At 45.2% G+C, this 24,328-nt stretch overlaps 1 protein-coding gene across 4 annotated transcripts in view; it reads right to left on the bottom strand.

Moving 5' to 3' along the window:
* fgf13a (fibroblast growth factor 13a) overlaps window positions 1-24,328 on the bottom strand; it is a 629,879-nt gene that overhangs the window by 123,785 nt on the left and 481,766 nt on the right. For all 4 annotated transcript variants that reach the window (XM_078547711.1, XM_078547709.1, XM_078547713.1 and 1 more), the window contains one exon: window positions 4,613-4,716. In XM_078547711.1, the coding sequence (XP_078403837.1) occupies window positions 4,613-4,716 (104 nt within the window). The remainder of the gene's footprint in view (window positions 1-4,612; window positions 4,717-24,328) is intronic.

Here is a 24,328-nt window from a genome sequence, read left to right as displayed (position 1 = left end):
TGGACTAGCCATATATATACTGTGGCTATAAGAGCAGGTCACAGGCTTGGAGTCTTGTGGCCGGTAACTTGCCCCCAGACTCCCCAAAGCATGTCCATCATCTACAGGGCTACATGTCAGGAGTGTGATGGAATACTTTCCATTTGTCTGGATGAGTGCAGCTCCAACAACACTCAAGAGGTTTGACACCATCCAGGACAAAGCATCCTTGATTGGCACCCCTAGCACAAACGTTTGCTCCCTCCACCACAGACGCACAGTAGCAGCAGTGTGTGTCATCTACAAGATGCACTGCAGGAACTCACCAAGGCTCCTTAGACAGCACCTTCCAAACCCACGACCACTACCATCTAGATGGACAAGGGCAGCAGATAGATGGGAACACCACCACCTGGAAGTTCCCCTCCAAGCCATTCACCATCCTGACTTGGAACTATATTATCGTTCCTTCACTGTCGCTGGGTCAAAATCCTGGAACTCCCTTCCTAACAGCACTGTGGGTCTACCTACACTACATGGACTGCAGTGGCTCAAGAAGGCAGCTCACCACCACATTCCCAAGGGCAACCAGAGATGGGCAATAAATGCTGGCCCAGCCAGCAACGCCCCCATTCCATGAACGAATATAAATAAAATATACATTATATGTTTCAGTCTTGAAAGTTCTAACTGCCCGTCCATCACCTTTTGGTGAAAGGAATTGCAGATATCCAAAGGCATCAATGTGAAGATGTATTTCCTAATGTTCCTGCTGAATGGCTTGACTCTGGTTACCCCACTTGAGGAAACAGTTTCTCTGTATCTACTACAGCAAATCCTTTTATCATTTTAATTAGCAAGAATATGCACAAGATGAGCAATCAGCTGCTGACCCGATGACCTTTATCCAACCTAAAAATTTCTAGCATTTTTTTATACGAATACAAACATTCAGGGATAATAAACACCTCCACGATTCCTGACACAGGAAAGGAGTAAGGTGATGTGAAACCAGGATTAGAAATGTGCGATAGGGAACTAGAGCCACCTCGAAGCAGGTCTGTATGTTACAGATAGCTGCGGGAGTAAAGCAACTGTGCCCGTGCTCCCAGGAATTGAATTGCCTGTCGAGCCAATGGAAGATAGATCATTGAAATGATAGAAAGGAAGTCAGTGAAACAACTTTAAAGCAGAAAGTACACGTAATACTGCCAAAGGTGTAGATCCCTCTCAATATAAACTGATAAAATGGTCATTCAATAACAAAACAGTCATTAGAAAATGTTACTGTTACATTACAAAATGTCCAAATTTCCAAAAATCTAAACAGAGGAACAATCATACCTCATCAAATTCTGGATTAGATTTGAAAAATGTTATTCACCTTCCATAACAAATTACTGTTATTCACTAGAATACAAGAACATAATAGGAGCTGGTGTAGGCCAATCAGTCCCTCAAATGTAATTGACCTTTCAATAAGATCGTGGCTGATCTTCTACCTGAACTTCACCTTCCTGCACTCTCCCAGATCCCTACATTCCTGTAGTACCCAAAAACATAAGAACCAAGAAATTCAGTAAAGTGCTACATTGTAACAATAATCAATTAACAGGGACCTCATGAAGTCAAAATTCTTTCGAGTTATCAACAGTCACAGATTGCAACTCTTCCGAGTACAATCACAGTTCTTGGTTTCCGGGAGTGGGACATGAACCCACAACCCTCTGATTCAAAGGCGAGGGTGCTATGAACTGAGCCACAGCTGACACCTACACAATCATTAATTATGCGACTGTAAATTACCCCAATTTGGACAGAATTTTTAAAAAAAATAACTAAACAGATTTCTTCCAAGTTAACATTCACAATACTTTCACAGTGAAAAATGCTTTCAGTTCCGGTTCTTCTCGACTGAGTAGATGTTGGTTCGGGACCCAGACTGGCACTTTATCTCTTTTGGGAAAAGATTTGAACACGGACTGAGCTTTCATGGTGTACAGACAGATTGAAGTGTGCTGGTTTTTACTGATGAAGACGTGAGTGCCCGCTCACTTGTAGTGTGCTACAATACGGTTAAAGGAGACAGACTGGAGACAAATTATCCCTTTTACATGTTAGGTCCAAGGAACCCCCAGAGCTGGGAGATGTCACACTGGAAAGATGAATTATAAGAGCAATACCAGTAACAGCTCATTCTATCTCCTGTTTTGTAAACACCAATTAGTTCTGTATATCGAATGCTTTCACATCCACTTTTCATCTCCTGACATGTTTCACAGGAGAACTGAGCTCTTCTCTGTTTTAATTAGCGATGTTTTCTATTGTTTCATTGCTATGTAACTTGAGGCAATGTAACAGTGGTTAGAATTTCATAATTTGAATAATGTACAAAATGTTGAAATGTATCAATATTGGTGTTATGAATTGACAAGTTGGGTTTCTGCACTCAAACTTCTGTATAATTCATTCAAACGTGCAGCATAGAGGGAGGCCATTTGGCCCATCATGTCTGTGCTGGCTCATTGAAAGAGCTATCTAATTAGTCCCACTCTCCTCCTCTTTCCCCGTAGCCTTGTGAATTTTTCCCTGGAAGTATTGTCCAATTCCCTTTTTGGAAGTTATTACTGAACCTGTTTCCAGCGCCCTTTCAGGCAGTGCATTCCAGATCACAACAACTTGCTGTGTTTAAAAAGATCTCATCTCCCCTCTAGTTCTTGTACCTGTGACCTTCTGTGCCCTTGACATTTAAAAACTTCACACATCACCACTTGAAGTGTTGAAAGATATTCCTATATTTCATTAACACTATGACTCAAATTTTGGGGGCAGCTCAACAGTCTAATATTAATATTTCACTAAAATTAAACATTTAAATTAAAATTTTTCAGAATATTACTTCTGATCTTGTCACCTTCCCCTTTCCTCCTCTCTCCCCCATTCTCCTATTTTGGCTGCTTTAATTTGACTTTCACTTGACTTACGAATAATAGCCACAAAATTGCACTGTCTGATATTATTGCGTCGGTAAAGGAACAACCTCCACATCTCCGACAAAATAACAGGGAAGTGTTTTAGGTAAATGGTTGTGGCACTGAAGTAGGAACAAAGAGTTCATGGCCCCAAAATCTGGGATAACGCTGAGAAAACGTGGCCTCAAAGCTGCCAGATTGTTGTGAAAACCCAACTGGTTCACAAGTGTCCTTTAGGCTGGGGATCAGCTGTGCTTATCTGCTTTGGCCTTTTGTGGCTCAAACTCCACACCAGCCTGCATGACCCAATGATCGGTGAGTAATAGATCCTGTTTTATCAGGAGACTGGGTGACTGCTTTCTGGAACACCTCCGCTCACTTCTCAAACATGACCCTGACCTTCCTGCCGATTGCCATTTCAATTCATCACCTTGCTCTCCTGCTCACATTTCTGTCCTTGGTCTGCGCATATCTTCCAGTGAAGCCCAATGTAAGCTGGAGGAACAGCACCTCATCTTCCGATTGGCCACTTTCTAGGATTTTGGACTCAACATTGAGCTCAACAATTTCAGACCATGAGCTCTATCCTCCATCTTTTTTTTTTGCTTTAAGTGTTAGTCTGCATCTTGTTTTCGTAACTTTGCTTTCAAAAAGAGTTGTCCTTTATTCTGCCATTAACACTTACTCTGGACCAGTGCTTTTTTCTTTACTACAACCATTACCACTCCCTTTGCTGTTTTCATTTTTGTTCCATTACATCTTTGTCATGTACTCTCTCCCACCCTGTAACCTACCCCTGACCTGCCCTTTTGCTCCACCTGAACCTCATCCCTTTGTTCAACAGCATAAAACCCATCACATTTCGACCTCTCTTCAGTTCTGAGGAAGAGTCATGTTGAACTCGAAAAATTAACTCAGTTTCTCTCTCCAGCAGACCTGCTGTGTTTTTCTAGCACTTTCTGTTTTTACTTCAGTTTTCCAGCATCTGCAGTGTTCTGCTTTTATCTTACTATTTTATCAGTCTTGTTCACACGTGAGGAGCAAAAATCGAGTGGTATTTTGGTCCGATCATTTGAGACCAAAACGTTCTGATCCCTGGAATTGCAGAATCTATTCCGGACTGGGTGTAGAATAGGTCGGTGAACAGTTCCTTTTGTTTATGGTTGTTTGTGTTTGACATGTCTCTGCTGCTGAAGGAAACCTGGGGCGCAACTTTATCTGTTGTGTGTTATTAGGCGTTTTGACTGCTGTACCAGTGCTCCTAAGGTATCACTGTAAAGCAGGACCCATCAAAAGAAGATGTTTCATCACTTAGCCAGTACTTTTAAGTGTTAAAGAGGAAGAGGGGGCAAGTCAACTCTGGCAGGAATACAAAACAGGCAGCTACTGAAGTGATGGAAATGATTCACAGAGCAGCTTCAAACCAATGGTGTTGATTTAGCATTTCAATGAATAAATCATGTTTCTTATTTTAGACTGTGATGGTCAGGAATATAAACCTACCAGCAATAAACTCGTAAACCACAAGCCTCTGAATATCACAATAAGCCACTGTGTCCAGCCCACACATTGAACAACGTCCTCTCAGGGTGAGTTTACATGTCCAACATTGAAACCACAATGTATCAGTACAATGCCCAATGTTTAGTTTCTGTACTTACTGATGTATAAAGGTATCCTTCATTGTTCATTGCCAAATATAGTCCTGTTTTCACACCTTGAATGGCAACGACCCGAAGCCCCACTGGTATGAGGTTGAATAAGGCTGTGGAAAGAGAGAATTCTGATTGAAAAGAAAAAAATTTACTGACACAACCTTAGACAAGCCATCACGCACACAGCAAACATATGTGTTAAATCAAAGACTCAAAAATTATCAGTGGGCACAAAGTAATAGAAGGAACCAGCAAAGGTCGACATAAAATGATTCTACTACCCTACACTGGTAACGAGGATTGGAAAGAGGACATCTCTGTAAATCATGACACAGAGCCTGTGATTCCCCCTCCTCCGAGATTCATTCCCTGCAAGTGCCAATCCAATTTAGGAATGCCAGTTTATGAAATCACTCTTCAAACGTTGGTATCTAGAATCCTTTTTTTTTTTAGTTATGCCATTACCATGCAATAATGCAATAATGAAGTGCCTAGGAGTCAGGAAACCAGAAAAGGTCCAGATTAAGAATATTACTCTTTTTTTCTTTCATGGGATGTGGGCATCACTGGCAAGGCCAGCATTTATTGTCCCTGAACTGAGTGGCTTGCTAGGCCATTTCAGAGGGCAGTTAAGAGTCAACCACATTGCTTTGGATCATGTAGGCCAGACCAGGTAAGGAAAGGTTTCCTTTCCCAAAGGACATTAGTGAACCAGGTGAGTTTTTACAACAATTGATGATAGTTTCATAGTCACCATTACTAAGCCTGCCTTTCAATTTCAGATTTATTAATTAAATTTAAATCCCATCATCTGCCATGGTGGGATTTGAACGTGTATCCCCAGAGAATTAGCCTGGGCCTCTGGATTACCAGTCCAGTGACATTACCACTACACCACCATCTTACCAATTCAGTACTATGACTATGTGTTAGACCAGTGGTGCCCATGAGCAGGACAGGAGTCAGATTCTTCAGAAACTACTGCAGCCTAGGGCGTCAATGTATATTTTTTTCAAATTTAAGACCTTACTATTGAGTTAGCAGTAGATCATCAAACCACCCCACCCATCTCCCCGCCGTGACTCCACAGCATTCCTGACATCCACTACCAGTCACGATCAGCCCTCCCTCCTAACATCCTGGCACTCTCCGCCTACTGTCCTGCCACCCCACTGGCCCCCTTTTACTGCTGACTTCCTCCCCTCCTGCCATCCTGTTGCTCCACTCACTATCCAGACCCCTTGCTTCCTCCTTCATCCGCCTGGTCAAGTCGTTAAAATTCATTAGCTACAAAAGGCCTGGATACCTGCAGCTCAATTAGATGAGGTGCAAAGTCTAATTTCAGGCCTGCCTGAGGCCCCCTCCCTGCCATCCTGTCGTGTGGGTAACAGTGGAAATCTCTATCCCAACTCCTTTAAATGTTAATAGCTGAACACCAGAGCGCAAAGTAACATTCTGGCAAGAATCAAACAACTTTATCCTCCTATATCTCATAGAGAACTCCACATATATTTAACTATATTTGTCTATTATGTTCCATGGCGCCTATTTTAATCTGAGCAGCTCCACTTTTCCTTCTGGTCAAAGATGCTGGAAGACTACAGCATGACTAGGGTGCATCAGCTGTGATTTATGGGTAGTACCCTCCTCTCAGACTCAGGAGGTTGTGGGTTCAAGTCCCACTTAAGAGACTGTTTTCATTTATTCACAGGATGTGGGTGTCGCTGGCTGGGCCAGCATTTATTGCCCATCCCTAGTTGCCCTTGAGAAGGTGGTGATGAGCTGCCTTCTTGAGCCGCTGCAGTCCATATGGTGTAGGTACACCCACTGTGCTGTTAGGGAGGGAGTTCCAGGATTTCGACCCAGCGACAGTGAAGGAACGGTGAAATATTTCCAAGCCAGAGTGGTGAGTGACTTGGAGGGGAAACTCCAGGTGGTGATGTTCCCATCTATCTGCTGCCCTTGTCCTTCTAGATGGTAGTGATCGTGGGTTTGGAAGGTGTTTTCTAAGGAGCCTTGGTGAGTTCCTGCAGTGCATCTTGTAGATGTCTAGGTCAGCATTTATTGCCCATCTGGAATTGCCCTTGTTCAGGGAGCAATTTTTTTAAAGAGTCAACCACATTGCTGTGGGTCTGGAGTCACATGTAGGAGAGGACAGCAGATTTCCTTCCCTAAAGGACATTAGTGATTACGAAAATCGATTCATGGTCATCATTAGACTTTTAATTCCAGTTATTTGTTGAATTGAAATTCCACCATCTGCAGTGGTAGGATTCGAACCCGGGTCCCCAGAGCATTACCCTGCAGCGTCCAGTGCCCATTGTCTCAGCTTCCGTTACAGAACAAGCAGAAGACACCCAAAGTATTAAATGTTGCAGTGGAAGCTCAGACTAAGGTCAGGCGATTCATGTTTTTGGTCATTTAAGTACACCTTGTTGTCATGCCGAGGTCGACACTGCCATCTTGGCTGCAGCTCTCATTGCTCATTGGGGCTTTCAGGATCGCACAGCAGTCCAGCAATCTGTACCCCAGCAGATTACTTGGGGCACTGGCAATGGCTCAATGAACATGCGGCCCTCTCTTAGGATGATGGTATGTTGGCCTTCATTGCGAGAGGACTTGAGTACAGGAGCAAGGATGTCTTACTGCAGCTGTACAGGGCCTTGGTGAGACCACACCTGGAGTATTGTGTGCAGTTTTGGTCTCCTTACCTAAGAAAGGATATACTTGCCATAGAGGGAGCGCAGTGAAGGTTCATCAGACTCATTCCTGGGATGGCAGGATTGCCGTTTGAGGAGAGACTGGGCCGACTAGGCCTGTGTTCACTGGGGTTTAGAAGAATGAGAGGGGATCTCATTGAAACATATAAAATTCTTACAGGGATGGACAGACTGGATGCAGGGATGATATTTCCTCTGGCTGGGGGTCTAGAACAAGGGGTCACAGACTCAGGATACAGGGTAGGCCATTCAGGACTGAGATGAGGAGATACTTCACTCCGAGGGTGGTGAACCTGTGGAATTCTCTACCACAGAGGCTGTGGAGGCCAAGTCACTGAATATATTTGAGGGGGAAATAGATACATTTCTGGACTCTAAAGGCATCAAGGGGTATGGGGAGAGAGCGAGAGTATGGCGTTGAGATAGAGGATCAGCCATGATCATACTGAATGAAGGGCCGAATGACCTACTCCTGCTCCTAGTTTCTATGTTTCTATGGCATTTGTGCTTTCAGCACTGCCAATCCTCCATTGTCCTTGCAGTTGCCAGCCAGCACAGACTGCTACCACCCAGGCTGAGGGTCCTCAAGGCCCAAAACCACTCAATCTCATCCTGCAAGACCATTCGCCATCTCCCCACTGAAAGTCAGCTGCCTTCCATCAGCCAGGCTGCAGCGCTGAGGAAACACACTGTGTAGGGGTATTCGGCCTGGCAAAGGCACTCGTGAGACAGGCACAAAGGGAATGCACAAGGGTGATTAGTTGAATTTTGTTTGTGTTATTGGAATTGTTGCCGGTTAAAGTTGCTGGAATGTTCTTCTTCTGCTGATGTCCTGGATGCCTCCCCATCTTCTGCCTCCTCTTCCATCTGGTGTTCACCAAATTCCTCATGGCAAAGGCTGCAGCCCCAACCCTCGTGACAGTGAGAGTGTTGAAAGACTCAGCAGGTCACCATGGATTTGGGGACAGGCTCCAGTAAGTATTCTAAGGATCTCCCCAACCCCTGAACAGCCCAGGCAGCCGACCCATTGTTGTAGAGCACTGATGGTTTGCTCTGCGATATTCTTGGTGGCAGCTCCGCTCTCACGGTACACGAGCTGACCACATGTGGTTGGATGGTGGTGGGAAGTCATGAACCATGTGCTGAGTGGGCATCCCTTGTCCCAAACAACCAGCCTCTGGTTCATCATAATGGCCTGAACAACTGACTGGTGCAGGATAAAAGCATCTTGTTGTCAGGATAGTGGGCATTCACTGATCTGCTCGGTGCATGGTCACACACTTCCTGCACTTTAAGGAAATGGTAGCTGTTGCAGTCCCAGTGTATTTCCCCCTTTACATGTGCGCCCCACATGCCCACTCATCCTGCTTCTCCCTGGTTAGTGACAAGTCTATGAAGTCCCCTCTCCTGGCGAACTGAGTCTCTGTTACCTCCCTGATCCAGTGATTCACAATGAATTGTGAGATGTTGGCAATGTCACCAGCTCCCACTTGGAAGGATCCATTGGTGTAAATATGAGGGCCATGGTAACCTTGATGCCCACTGGCAGTGCCGTTCTTGCCCTGCTCCGAGGCTGCAGGTCCAGTTGTGTTCAGTCACCACCTCCTTGTTGAATTGTGAGCATGTCAGAGAAGGCTCCTGATGGAGGTGGAGGTTGAGAAGATTCCCCAAAGACCCATAGTGACTACCAGTACCCCCTCTCCTTCTGCTGTGCACAGTTCCCCTTCCCTGCCGTCTCTGCTCCAGATCCACATTGTGCTGCAGCCCAAGAGGAACAGCATTTGGAGCCCCAGGAGTATTACTGCTGCCAGGTCCTCCAACTCCACCGAACTCCTCGCAAAAGGGAAAAAACAGTAACACTTGGAAATGACCATTACTGGTCCAAACTGGGGTTCCATTTTCAGGTATATAAGACCAGTCCAGCACCACTTCCCTTCTGACACCAGCACCGTAAGCTGCAGTTTCACTAACTCTACAGCAGCAAAAGAAAGTGAAAAGCACCTCACCTGACAGTCCTATGCTGCTGCCTTTAAATAGCACCAGTGATTGGGAGGTGACGGGGGAGGGGGGTGCTGGTATCCTCATGCAGCTGAACACAACAGGAATGCCGAGATCCAAAATAGCAGATTGGGTACCAAACGCATTTGGCACTCACTGGCATCACAATGCGCCAACTCTACGTGCTTCCCATGCGCACACAGCATGTTTGCATTGGTGCCCTTACAAGCAAGGCGGACTGCACAGACCATGGCAGGGGTGGCTGGAGGCATTCTGGCTGCAGATTTTGCCCCTCTATTCTTCTGTGGTACCAACACCAATGGCGCTATGGAGCGTAACTTTGTGGCTTTATTCTCCTCTGTATATTTGTGGCTGCTGCTCCTGTCCAGGAGTGGGTTAAAGCACAGGGTTAAGGGATTTGTGCCCAGGTGCCCCCTATAGTATGGGGCCCCTGATGGGCTGTGGTCAGCGGTGGGGTGGGGCAGTGGTGTGTTGTGTGGATGGGGTTGGGTGGGGGGGCAGAAGGGTCTCTGAACGTTCTTGATGTTTAGGGTCTCAAGGATTGTCAATCCAGCTCTGCTCCTACCTCCATTTAGTGAGAAAATACTTCTGATTCAAGATTCTAGATTCAACAAGAAATGAAAGAATTAGCTGGCGTGGGGCCAACTCTTCTCAGAATCTAGGTTGTAATTATTTTGGTTCAGGTCTGCTTGATCACTGCTCTGCAGATTCCTTCCATATTGTTCGATCAAAAGCTTGCCTGGATTATGTCAATTCAGTTGAATAATGTCAGAACTCAAACTGTGGCTGAGTGGATAATGCTCTCATCTCTGGGTCTAACAGTCGGGGTTCAAATCTCACTAATCAGAGACTGGAGTTCAAAATCTTGGCCAACACACCAAGTGCAATACTGCTGAGTGCTGCATTATCAGGTCGTTTTTTTGGATGAGATATTAAACAGTGGCTCCCCCGCGCTCTCAAGTGATCATTAAAGTTCCTATGACATTATTTAAAAGCAGAGCAAGGAAGTTCTCCCTGGTGTCCGGGGATAATACTCCTCCCTCAACCAACATCACTAAAACAGACTATCTGGTCATTTATCACCTAGGGCCTTTCTGTATGCAAATTGGCTGCTACATTGCAATAGTTATTACACTTCAAATGTATTTCTTTGGCTGTAAAGCACTTTGAGAATCTCCTGAGGTTGTGAAAGGTGCTGCAGAGAAGGTTCGTTTACAACTCTCAGTAATAGGGTTGATTTTATCCAGTCTGATATCCACTTCAGTGTTGCTTGGAACAAACTGACCTAAATTAAGCTTCCGTTACACACAATAAAAATCCACTGTTTGTATTCTCACTTTGCGTGGTTCCGTGGAAATATAATACTCCTTGAGACCCTAAACATCAAGAACGTTCAGAGACCTATGCCAGCAACACAGGAGGTACAAATTATCTGCAAAAAAGGGACTGTTTTTAAATATTTTGAAATTTTTTATTTCCAATCTTTCTCCCTTACAGCTTTCTCCAGCTGTATAGTTTGGAACATTATATCAGTGACTGTGATTCAAAAAGTACTTTACTGGCTGTAAAATGCTTTGGGACATCCTGTGGTCATGAAAGACATGACTTGAATGCAAATCTTTATTTAATCAAGCGCCTGAGTTTTAATTCAAGCGGGATGAGTTATAAAATGCCATTTTTTTTTTGTCAATCTTCCTTGCTCAATAGCCAAACTGTCAGTTTGAAGATGTTCATGGCACACTGCCAAACCTGTCCTTCAGCTGACAAAGTGCTCCTTTATGGTAAATATGGATGGCAAGTTGTCTAGCGCTTTAATGTCTCGCTAACTAGTGTCATCTAGAAAAGTGAGGGGGAGGGGCAAGGGGTCAAGGGGTCAGGGGGAGTGAGGGGGGTGGGGTTGTGGGTTTTGCAGTGCTGGCTGGCAGGAATGAAGGAGGGGGTACTATCTTTGGGGCATGCCCCCAATGTGCAAAGGGCACCTTCCCCAAAAATAGTGCCCTGCTTCCTTCCGCCCTTTCCAAAATGTTTTTGAAAGAATGGGCTTCCCACTCTCTCCTTCCTGCTCATGCCAGCCATATTATAGCACAGGCAGCATGATATTGGGCTCAATTGGCTTTTAAACAAGCTGAATTGCCCCTTCATTATTTACATATGGCCAGCGGGCTGCTGATTTTGGCACCTGCCCATGCCCTGGAGGGGTGGGTGAGAGGGTGCGGTGGGCTTGTCACACCTGGTATTTTATGTGCCCCCTCCCCCCACCTGCAGGAAACACGTCTGGTGGGGAGCCTGTGAAATCCAGCCCATAGTGTGGGCCTTTTCTGCTCACTTGTCAAAACATTGACCGGACTGATTCAAGTTTGAGCTTCATCTGCCACCTATTCGCCCATTCCACCAGCTCGTCTCTGTCCTTTTGAAGTTCTACACTATCCTCTTCACAACGCTTGCAAGTTTTGTTATCATCTGCAAATTTTTGAATTTGTTCCCTGTATACCAAGGTCCAGATCATTAACATGTATCAGGTAGAGCAAAGGTCCCAATGCTGACCCCTGGAGTACTCCACTACAAACCTTCCTCCAACCCAAAAAACATCCATTAACCATTACACTCTGTTTCCTGTTACTCAGCCAATCCCACATCCATGTTGCTACTGTCCCTTTTATTCCACGAGCTATAGCTTTTCTCACAAGTCTGTTGTGCGGCACTGTATCAAACACCTTTCGGAAGTCCATGTACACCACATGAACAGCATTACCCTCGTCAACCCTCTGCTACCTCTTCAAAAAACTCCTGCAAGTTAGTCAAACACAATTTTCCCTTAAGAAATCCACGCTGACTCTCCTTAATTAACCCACGTTTGTCCATGTGACTATTAATTTTGTCCCGAATTATTGTTTCTAGAAGTTTTCCCACCGCTGAGGCTAAACAGACTGGCCTGTAGTTGCTGGGTTTATTTTTACACCTTCATTTGAATGGGTTCAACGTTTGCAATTCTCCAGTCCTCTGGCACCATCCCTGAATCTAAGGAAAACTGAAGAATTATGGCCAGTGCCTCTGCAATTTCCACTCTCTCTTCCCTCAGTAACGTTGGATAAATCTCATCCGGTCCTGGTGCCTTGTCCACTTTAAATAAATACAGCCTACTTCCTCCTTATCAATGTTAAACCTTTCTGGTGACTGAATTACCTCCTCTGTCACCATGGCTTGGGCAGCACCTTCCTCCTTGGTAAAGACAGATGCAAAGTATTCATTCGATAACTCAGCCATGGCCCCTGCTTCCATGTGTAAACCCCCTTTTTAGTTTCTAATCAGCCCTACTCCTTTTACCACCATGTTACTATTTATATGCCAATAGATGACTTTGGCCAGGATTTTCTGGTCCTGCCTGCAGTGGGAATCTGCGTGGGTGAGACTGGTAAATTTGGAGAGCAGTCAAAATTCCATTGATTTTGGGTGGGAACTTATGGTCCCAAATCCCGCTCTTTGAGATTCCCTTTTATGTTAGCTGCCAGTCTCTTTTCATACTCTCTCTCTCTTTGCTTCTCTTACTTGCTTTTTCACCTCCCCTCTGAACCTTCTGTATTCAGCTTGGTTCTCATTTGCAATTTCTACCTGACAACTAGCTACATTCTTACATTATATCGCTCTGTTGCTCAGCAGAAAGACAAATGGTCATCTCTCAGTTTGAGAGCACCTCAGAATTTATGCTAAAGTTCCTTGTGAAACAGCCCTTAATGAAGGATTGTTTAAATCCAAAACCTACATAGGATATACGACACAGAAAGAGGCCATTCAGCCCAACCTGTCCATGCTGCTGTTTATGCCCCACTTGAGCTTCCTGCTGTCTTTCCTCAATTAAAATCTACCATCACAATCCTTTATTCCTGCCCCTCTCACACGCTTATTTATGTATCTATACTATTCAATTCAATCACTCTCTATGGTAGCAAGTTCCACATTCTCACCGCTCTCTGGGTAAAGAAGTTTCTTCTGAATTCCCGACTGGATTTCTTGGAGACTATCTTATATTGGTGCCCTCGAGTTATGCCCTTCCCCACAAGAGGAGAGATTCTCTGTATCCATTCGATCAAAATTTTAGTCACCTCTCAACCATCTTCTATCAGGAGAAAAGAGACCGAGTCTATCAATTCTTTTGTGATATGTATCCCCATACATTTATGATATCATCCTTGTAAATCTTCTGTGCACCAGCTCCAGTGCCGCTACATCCTTTTTATAATAGTGAGTAGAAATGCACACACTCCTCTCAATACATGTTTAACATAACTTCTCTACTTTTCAATTGTTTGCTTTTTTTGATGGCTCTGCTAATCTGTGGCACACGTTTGGTGATGTGTATTTGAACTCTGCTCTCCTTGTCCCTCTAACCCCACCTAGACCTGCACCTTCTAAGCAATAAGTGATCTCCCTATTCTTCCTACCAAAACTTACTACCCTGCATTTGTGTTGAACGTCATTTGCCAATTATTTGCCCATTCTGCAAGTTAACGTCCTGCTATAGTGTATTACAGTCCTCAGTCCTTGGACCATCACCCCCCAATTTGATGTCATCTGTAAACTTAGAGATTGTGTTTTTGATTCCAAAGACTAAGTTGTTAATGTAAATTGTGAACAGCAGTGGTCCCAGCACTGATCCTTGTGGAACACCATTTCCCACCTCTTGCCACTCTGAATGATTACCATTTATCTCCACCTGCTGCTTTCCTAGGTCCAGAATGTGAGTTTCTTTTTGTACACCTCTTATACAGAGGGAAGATCCCACTCAAAGCAAACAAGGGCATTTGCTTTGGAACTGACCCATGTCCCTTTTCTTTAAGTTTACTTATCCCATTGCCACTCCCTTTTGTCTTGTACAATCATCCCTTTCGTCATTCAATCACTGTTGCCATTACAGGCCTCCATATTGTTATCCGGACCCACTCCCCTCCTTTTACCATGGCTCTATACCTGGTAACAAAATATTAAGTCTCTCACAGTCCTGAAAGGTCATCGGCCTAAAACATTAACTCAGTTTCTTTCACAGGTGCTGTCAGATCTGAGTATTTCTGCCATTTTCTATTGTTATGTCATAGTCTAAGATCTGAGCACACAAAGCTTCAAATTCAACCTTCGCCTCTTCCTCCCTGTCCCCACTCCACTGGGGACTAGTGAAATCTTTGTGCAAACTGCCTGAGAAATATTCTCAACAATATAGCGGAGCGGAAGCTGATCTGCAAAGAATTAGCATTACTAAGCTGAGTAGTCTGATGGAACTGGTCAATTCACTATCTCACTAATTCAGGAACCTTTTGTAAGAAATTCCAAAATACTTTATGTGATACACTGTGCTGTAGTGTCCCCGAGGTCTACAATCAATAATCTATATTCTCTGCAGCTCTCTACAGGCTGTGGTGCTGTTCCTCGAGATCAAAAGGTTGTGGGTTTAAGTCCCACTCCAGAGACTTTGGGCTGAATTTTCGTTACCGAGATGGTTAGCTCGAGTTCAGAGGTTTTCCGATTTGCCAAACCAGCCTCATTAAAAATTACCCTGAATCACATGATTTTGGCTACTTTTGGGGTAGAGCTGGGGAACAGGTGCAGGGTATATTTGGGCTTGCACAGTGTAGGCAGCCAGGCGAGGTGAGTGGCGGGGCAAGCTGGTTAAAAGGTCTGCCTCCATTGTCCCCATTGTTTCAGCAGCTGTTGGGCCCTCTAGGTCTCACCCATAATGACCCCTCATACCCTCCAGGCCAACTCAACGCCAACTCATGCGCCCCCCCCCCCCACCCCCCCGCCCCCACCCCCCCCACCCCCCCCCCCCACACTCCATTCCACCTCCATAGCTACTCACAGGGCAGGCCTTAGGAGCCAAGTGGAGAAGAAAAGAAATAACTTCTAACAATCTAATACAGCTTTCACTCTTACACACTTGATAGTGTATAAAATCCCATTAAAAGAAACAATTTAAAGCTTTTAAATCTCAAGTGATTAATCTCTTATAAAAACAAACTTCTATTCAGATCTCATGTCAAAGAACAGCTAATCCTTTAACAGCCCCTTTAAACTGTCAATCAAACTGGGAACTCAAAACCTTCTGCTGAGATAATTGTATCTTTTGAAATTCAACCAAGCATTCATAATGACATAACAATAGCCCTTGGGGAAATTTCAACAAAGAGCTTGATTGAAACTGAGATGGTACTGTTTTTTTCTCTAATCTGCAGCAGATGGCCTGTCAATCAAAGCAGTCCAGTAGGTTTAACTCTCTGTGGCGGTAGCAGCCTTTTTTTAAGTATAAGGAGAAGGGGGTTTTAAAAAAAAACTTCAGATCACGAGAGTTATACAGTCCTTAATGGCTCTTTAAGAGCATATACATCTACTCCATCAATCTGTGACTTTGACACCATGGGTTAAAGTCCTTGAAACAGCCAAAATGGGGTATGTCTGAACTCAGCACTGAGTTCAAATGGCCCTGCTGAGTTTGGGTTTCCCTCCTGCGTGAACCACACCCCACTCCATTTTCCCCTATCTGCAAACAAGGGACCTGTTGGCAATGGAGGCGGTACTTCTGCCTCTACCATTTTTAAAGATCCACAGAGTCTTCCTGACTCCACGAAAATCCAGCCCTTGATCTAGGCTGACGCTCTGTCAATGCAGTACTGAGGGAGTGCTGGACTGTTGGAGGCGCAGACTTTTGGATGAGACGTTAAACTGAGACTTCTTCTGCTCTCTCAGGTGGACATAAAAATTGCGTCACACTATGAGAAGAGGAGGAGGAGGCTTCTCCCCACTGCCCTGGCCAATATCTATCCTTCAAGCAATGCCACTAAAAACCTGATTATCTTATCACAATAACATTGCTGTTTGTGAAAGCTTGCCCTGTGGAAATTGGCTGCCATGTTTCCTACATTACAGCAGTAAACACCCATCAGAAAGTACATTACTAACTGTGAAGTGCATTGAAACATCCTGAGCTTGTGAGATGTACTAAATTAATACAATTAATACAAAACGTTTTGCCTTGATTAATAAAACATAACCAAGCAGAGCTGAAGCTTCAATTTCATCTGTTCTTTCATCCAAAAAATTATTGCTGCAATTCTTAAGGTTAATTTTAAAAGAGATCAGCTTTTGCCAACCCAACAGTTGAGTATTCAGTTATGTTCCCAGATAACAAGCTTCACAAATGACATTATTCATCAGTCTTTTCACGGCAATTCAACTCTGGGAATGCAAAGAATGACTTTTATTAAAGGAAATAATTAGGCTAAAAAGGCAAAGATTAATTAATTCTTTTCTGGCTGTTCCATGACTCACCAATTTCAACAATTAATTGTTTCCAATTATTTTCTCTATTCTATACCAACTCCACACACTTTAATTACATCACATTTCCTGTCAATTACTCATACGAACACCAGAATTATTGTAACAACCTGCAAATGTTCAGCACCATTCGCAACTCCTCAGATACTGAAGCAGCCCATGCCCAAATGCAGCAAGACCTGGACAATATCCAGGCTTGGGCTGACAAGTGATGAGTAACATTGGTGCCACACAAGTGCCAGACAATGACCATCTCCAACAAGAGAGAATCTAACCATTCAATGGCATTATCGTCACTGAATCCTCTACTAACAACATCCTAGGCGTTACCATTCACCAGAAACTGAACTGGACTAGCCATATAAATACTGTGGCTACAAGAGCAGGTGAGGGGCTAGGAATCCTGCAACGAGTAACTCACCCCTGACTCCCCAGAGCCTGTCCACCATCTACAAGGCACAAGTCAGGAGTGTGATGGAATACTCCCCACTTGCCTGGATGAGTGCAGCTCCAACAATACTCAAGAAGCTTGACACTGTCCAGGACAAAGCAGCCTGCTTGATTGGCATCCCATCTACAAACATTCACTCCCTCAACCACAGTAGCAGCAGTGTGTGTACCATCTACAAGATGCACTGCAGGATTTCACCAAGGCTCCTTAGACAGCACCTTCCAAACCCACAACCTCTGCCATCTAGAAGGACAAGGACAGCAGATAGATGGGAACACCACCACCTGGAAGTTCTCCTCCAAGTCACTCATCATCCTGACTTGGAAATATATCGCCGTTCCTAAACTGTTGCTGGGTCAAAATCCTGGAACTCCTTCCCTAACAGCACAGTGGCTGTACCTACACCATATGGACTGCAGCGGTTCAAGAAGATGGACAATTAGGGATGGGCAATAAATGCTGGCCTAGCCTGCAACGCCCACATCTATTAAAGAGAAAAAAAAATCAGCAAAACATTTCTAAAAAGATACCTTAATGGTTCTGTGCCTCCAGATTACTGCGCAGACCATCTTTCCTGGGAACAGGATTCGCTTTGGTATATGCTGAGTAATGGATAGAAACCAGAGAAAATGGCAAAGTTGATCAACAGCACGAAAAACATTGAGACGCTGGGAACAGCCCTGAAAATATGCCCATGACATGTGCAACAAGTAATTACACCGAAAGTGTGATGGGACATAAGTTTGTTTTTCAAGCTGTGGATGTTCTGTGCCTGTTGGTGTCGGATGTCATGGTGGGCGTGAGTGGACAATATGGTGGGAAGGTCAAAAATCGATTTCATGATGTCGTGAAACCAATTTGTGATCATCTGGTCTGCCTGTCACTGGCAGGCCGTCTTTCCCACTGCCAGACATCGGAAACTTCATTTGAATACATCTGCCTAAGTAAGCCCCACTCGCCTGAAGCACCCACCCATGTCAAATTTACCATCATGTCAGCGGGAAAACACGCCGGTGCAGAACATGTCTCAACGAGTCTGACATGCAGAAGTCAGAACTTATCATCAGGGTCTTGCTCACGTCATTGACATCCGAGGAGCAGAAGATGCTGGAGCCCTATAGCTACCAGGCCCTGGAGGAACACGTGTATCGCATGCTGGGTGGATTCTCATGGATGTGGTTCCACCATGAAGCAGCTCACAGAAGGTGGAAGGTCACCATTGAGGTTCTGCTTCGGGGGAAGGAGGGTGTAACGGGGGAGAATGCTGCACCTGAGCAGGTAGGTAGCTATAAGCTGGGGTGGGGGGGGGGGGGGAAGGTGTAAGGGATGGAGTTCGGAGGGGGGTGATGGAGTTCGGAGGGGGAACAGGTCTTCAGGGGGAGGAAGGAGTTCACAGAGGGGAAGGAGTCCAGGGGGAGGAAGGAGCAAAGGTGGAGGAAGGGGTGAGGGTGGGATAGGAATGTCCAGGTGAATGTGCAAGGGAGCGATCTGTGGTGTCGATGACTGACTCCTGGGGAGCAAAATGAGGGTGCGTGAGGTAGGGGTGAATGGTGAGAAAGAGAGAGGGCAGAGTGAGCCGGTAGGGTGGGAGGGTGAGGGTGTCACGGTAGCAGTAGAAGGAACTGCAAGGGTGGTTAGTGGGGACTTGGAGGCAGACACTGGGATGGAGGAGGTCTGAGGGGTCAATGTGGATGGGGATGGCACTCTCAGGAAGGTAGGGAACATACAAACATATGAATTAACAGCAGGAGGAGGCCACTCGACCCCTCGAGCCTGCTCCACCATTCAATAAGATCATGGCTGATCTGAATGTAACCTCACATTCCTGCCTACCCCCGATAACCTTTCACCCCCTTGTTAATCAAGAATCTATCTAGTTCTGCCTTAAAAATATTCAAAGACTTTGCTTCCACTGTTTTTTGAGGAAGAGAGTTCCAAAGACTCATAATCCTCTGAGAGAAAATATTTCTCCTCAAATCTGTCTTAAATGAGCGACCCCTGGACATTTGTGATGTTTCTGCGGTGAGCAGAGCCATGGATGGGACAAGGACATGGGCTCCAGAGGATATGAGCCTGATGGAGATGTGAGGGTGCGTGTGAGAGGTCGTGGTGTAGTCCCTTGAGGTGTGAGATCCCTGTAGACGTGTGATGGGTTTGTGAGTGGAAGAGTTGAGAGTGATGAGAAGGGTGACTTACCCTGGTGGAATGGTGGAGATCATTCATCTTCTTCCTGCACTGGGTGGCTGCCACCCTTTCCCACACAGGATTCATGACCTTTCTTGCTGGCCTACGCCCAGAGCAGGGCTAGGGGATATCACAGTGGGCCTCCACGGTGTCCAAATGGCATTCCAAGGATGAGTCGCTGAGTTGAGGGGCTGCAGTCTTGCCTTTTGGGGCCATGTCTTCTGTGCAGCCGTCCTGGGCTGGAAGCAGCGAGAGGTGTGCGTGTGGCTGCTCTTTAAATATGGTGCCCGGTGTGAAATATGGTGCCCGGTGTGAAATATGGTGCCCGGTGTGAAGAAGCAGCGAGGTGATGACATGGCGGGCAAATCGGAGGCTGTCTGCCTGGAGCCTGGTGTGTTTCACGGGAATGCACGATTAATGAGGTGGGATTGGGACAATACAGCGCGAATACCTGCCATTGCAGCCGACAGGTCCCACTCGCTACCACACTTATTGCAAATCTGAGACGATTCTGCCCTAAGTTTTTTTCTTCTTTATATTTGCTGCATTATCCACCATTTCAAATGAACACTGGCACTGAATTCTTTAAACTTAAAAACAACTAAAGTCTCTACTTGCCTTTTGGGAATCAATCATTTTCCTTTATATTTTAAACCTTTTTTCTCCCATTGGCTGCAGGTTTTATGTGGAGAAAATGTAGGTGAGACAAAGTTGTCTTGATGGTCTTTCTGACCTCAGGATCAGCCCTGTGTCTGATTTGCCTTAACAGGGTATATTTTTGTTAAATAAAAAGGTTTACAAACACTCTAGATTATATACACATATATGCCCAGCTCTATCTATCTATCTATATATATTATATAACATTGTGGACCATTTATAGAATTCCGCTACATTTCCTTTCCAGGAAATGTCCTCTGTGAGTTGAGATTTCTTTCTCTCTCTCTCTGCTGCCTTCTGAGAATAATTGGTAGCCATGTTACCTTAGTGATCCAATCATAGATCAGGTTTCTACTCATGTTCTTCTAGCTTCCTTTCTTTAAAATCTGATTATATTTGACCTGGTTCTCCTCTCTATTTCTCCTTTAATTACTTACCCACATGCCAAAATCCTACTGCTCACTAGAGGGACCTTGTTACAGCCCCCATTCCACTGCCCCCAGTCTTCAATTCCAGCCGGGTGTTCCAAGCTGACTAGAGGGAACCCTCTCTAATAGCGACCGATAACCTCCCCGCTCCTGTCTGTTTCACATTATCTCTTTACTCACCCATCATCTGTCAGGTTGCTCTGTCACACGTTCCATCTTTTATGTCCTTTTCGCAGTGCTGCATATAGTGAGAGCTCTATTCCCACCCAGAATAGGGAACTTCTCCATCAATCATGCTTAGAGACTGCACTATCTCAAAGTGGCTGGGGTTAATTTAAAAAACATTGTTTGTATTGTGCAACTATCCTCCACTGACTGCATTTCGCTGCTTTAATCAGGAGAAATAAGAACATATGAATTAGGAGCAGGAGGAGGCCACTCGGCCCTTCGAGCCTGCTTCACCATTCAATAAGATCATGGCTGATCTGATTGTAACCCTCCCAAGCATCCCTGATGACCTTTCACCCCCTTGTTGACGAAGAATCTATCTAGCTCTGCCTTAAAAATATTCAAAGGCCCTGCTTCCACTGCCTTTTGAGGAAGAGAGTTCCAAAGACTCTTGACCCTCTGAAAGAAAAACATTTTCTCATCTCTGTCTAAAAATAAGGGGGTCACTCATTTTAAACAGTGACCCCTAGTTCTAGATTCTCCCACAAGGGGAAACATCCTCTCCATATCCACCCTGCCAAGACCCCTCAGGATCTTAAAGATTTCAATCAAGTCGCCTCTTACTCTTCTAAATTCCAGTGGATACAAGTCTAGCCTGTCCAACCTTTCCTCATAAGACAACCCGCCCATTCCAGCTGCAGTTTTGATCATGAGTTCTGCTTGTGACAGACTCTTGTCAGTGGATTCTGTAAGTAGACCATGCTTGCTGTAAAAAGCATTGTTTGCCCTGAGTCCTGGACGAGCAGAAATTTCCTCCAACTAAATAACGGGAAGTCCGAAGTCATTGAAACTCCGAATCCCTACTTGAAACTCCGTTTCCTGTCTACCAACTCCATCCCTCTTCCTGGCAACAGTCTGAGATTTATCCAGTATGTTTGCAATCTTGGTATCATATCTGACCCCAAAGTGAGCTTCCTGTCGTATATTTGTACATCAGTAATTCCCCCTATTTCCACCTCTGCAACATCGCCTGACTTCATCCCTCCCTGGGCTCATCTGCTGCTGAAAATTTCACCTGTGTCCCAGTTTGAAGTAAAACCATTCCAGTTTCTCCAATCTCTCCAGAGAGCTGATGACCCTCATCTCTGGTAGAATTCTAATAAATCTCCTCTTTACTCTCTCCAACAAAGAAAGACTTGAGTTTATATAGCACCTTTCATGACCACCAGATGTTTTACAGCGTTTTTCAACCAATGAAATACTTTTGAAGTGTAGTCACTGTTGTAATGTAGGAAACATGGCAGAAGATTTGCACACAGCAAGATCCCACAAGCAGTAATAAGATAATGACCAGGTAATCTGTCTTTGCGATGTTGGTTGAGGGATAAATATTGACCAGCACAATGGGGAGAACTCCCTGCCCTTCTTCGAAATAATGCCTTGGGATTGTTTACCTTCATTGGACAGGGCAGATCTCAGTTTAACTTCTCATCCAAAAGACAGCACAGCCAATACTGTAGCACTCCCTCAGTACTGCACCACCAGCCTTCATTTTTATACATAGGTTTTGCAGTGGGACTTGAACCCAGAAAGTGAGAGTGTTACCAACAGAACCACAACTGACACCTAAAGGTCATTGTCCTTCAATTTTGTTTTCTTTTCAAATATGAATCTAATTCACTTTTCAGCGGTATGACATTGTCCACATCAAAGGTCACATGTCTGGTATCTTCCTGGGACATCATTGTTCCCTTTCCTTAGTGTTAATGCGCTTCATATAATGCGTGATCTAGAAGTGCAATTGGACTGGATTTTGTCAGGGCAGTGGGGGGTGGGGGGGGGTCCCTGATGACAGGTAAAAAGCTGGGATAACCCTTCTTCAGCCATTTGGATGAGCCCGGGCCAAATTTCAGGCCCATCGTGCAGCTAACGAGCTGCCATTGGGGCACCCGTCCCTTTAACAGATGAGAGCCTGCCTCCCAGGGCTTCTGGCCAATCGGGAGGCCAGAAACTCTTCAGTCCCAGCAGCGCCACCGGGAGAAGTGTCCGAGGTCAGTCAGGCAGGTGCAAGAAAGGGGGTATGTGAAGGCGGGTGGACCTTCAGGATTCACCAGGTGGTTGCCCCATGTGACAGAGAGCCTAACCACTGCTGGTAAAATGCCAGTAGTGGAAAGAGACACTTAATTGGTCATTAAAGTGGCAGAGTTGGTCTCTGGACAGGGAGGCAGAATGCTATTATGAGGAAGGTGACAGGTATTTCAGCCCCACGTCATTCAATGCCCCCACTCCACCGCCCCCCCGCCCAATCTCCTATCCTACCCTCGCAGGGTCCATTAATTTCAGCCCAATATTCCAACTGTGGTCCAAACTGGGCTAATGTGTTAATTCCACTCTCTCTCTGGATAGATGTTTATTTATCTGTGTTCTTTGAGAGCATTTTTCCTTTTGAAGTTGAATCTGTGAAAGGAGCTGTTGGGAGACTGCTCATTCTGGAAACCATTTCTTAATCCATTCCATCAATTTACTATTACTGTACTGAATGAAATAAGATGGACAGACTCCATCAAACTTCTGGGCACGAGTCCACATTACCAAATTAACCTCTTTAAACACTAACTAACTAAGTGATGGAGTCTCCTGTCGAGTTGAGAGATGAGTCTTAGTTGTTGTGTGAGCTCTGATAGGAAACATTCTGATCTTGGCCACATGTACACGGTTACCCGCATCGTAGTGTAAGTCAGGTGATGTGGGTAGATGAGCTGCCTCGCAAACCAAATCTCCCAATTCATTTCAACCCACCTAAAAACACAATCTGTCAGTAGCTGTGCCCTTTCAAATATCAGAGTCAATTGGCCAGAATCTTGTGCTCTTACTGATGGCCAGCTGGGAGGCAGGAAGGACATTGACTTCATTTACTTAGGTGGGATGGGGGGGTGTGCTGGAACTTTGCCGCCTTCCCTCCCCCCGCCAGAATTAAGTTCTGGGTGGGAAGGCCCCTGGTCGACCTTCCTGCCCCACTGCCAATTGAGGCCATAAGTGGCCAATTAATGACCTCATCTCACCGCCTCAGGTAGCAGCCCAGTTGCAGGCAGGGCCGGTCACCATGTGGTGCGCACGACAAGTAAAACATGCAGCCAGCTCGTCACCTCTGGTGGGGGAGGGGAGGGGAGGGGAGGGGGTGGCATCTCTCGATCAAAGCAGTCAGTGCCTGATTGAGGGACTAGACATCAGGAAGGAGGGGGTTTCTGCTGAGAGCCAACTCCTGCCTTTGCTACAGACCGGACTGCATCCCTCTCCCTGCAACCACCCACCCCCACCACATTATTTACCTGTGGCTGGGGTCACTAGCAGCAAGCTTGGGATTCTGAGGGGGTGTCCCCTGATGCCTCAACATGACTCTGCCCCATATTGCAAGATTCCAAGGTGACTCTTTGTGTGGCTTTGCAGTGCCTCATGTGCCCACTTCTGTTACAATATCCAAATTGCAGCTCCTTGTAGGAGATGCTTGGAAATTCTACAAGCCAATATTTGAGAAATGTATCCAGGCCCACCAAAGGTTTGGTTAAATTCTATCTTTTGGACAGCCCTCATCAATAGTTTAATCATCTCCTCATAAAATTTCAGTAGATCACCCAATCATGATCCAATACACTAAATCCATGTCAGTATTGATTGATTGTGGGCCCCTTTGATGGAAGTTTTTAAAATGGTAGAAATAATCAAGGTCACCAGGAGTAGGTTCTCTCTTTTGCTGAGTAAATTGAAGAGA

This window comes from Cetorhinus maximus, chromosome 8, assembly GCF_964194155.1.
Source record: "Cetorhinus maximus chromosome 8, sCetMax3.hap1.1, whole genome shotgun sequence".
Classification (NCBI taxonomy): domain Eukaryota; kingdom Metazoa; phylum Chordata; class Chondrichthyes; order Lamniformes; family Cetorhinidae; genus Cetorhinus; species Cetorhinus maximus.
This window is presented reverse-complemented; position numbering and strand designations above follow the sequence as displayed.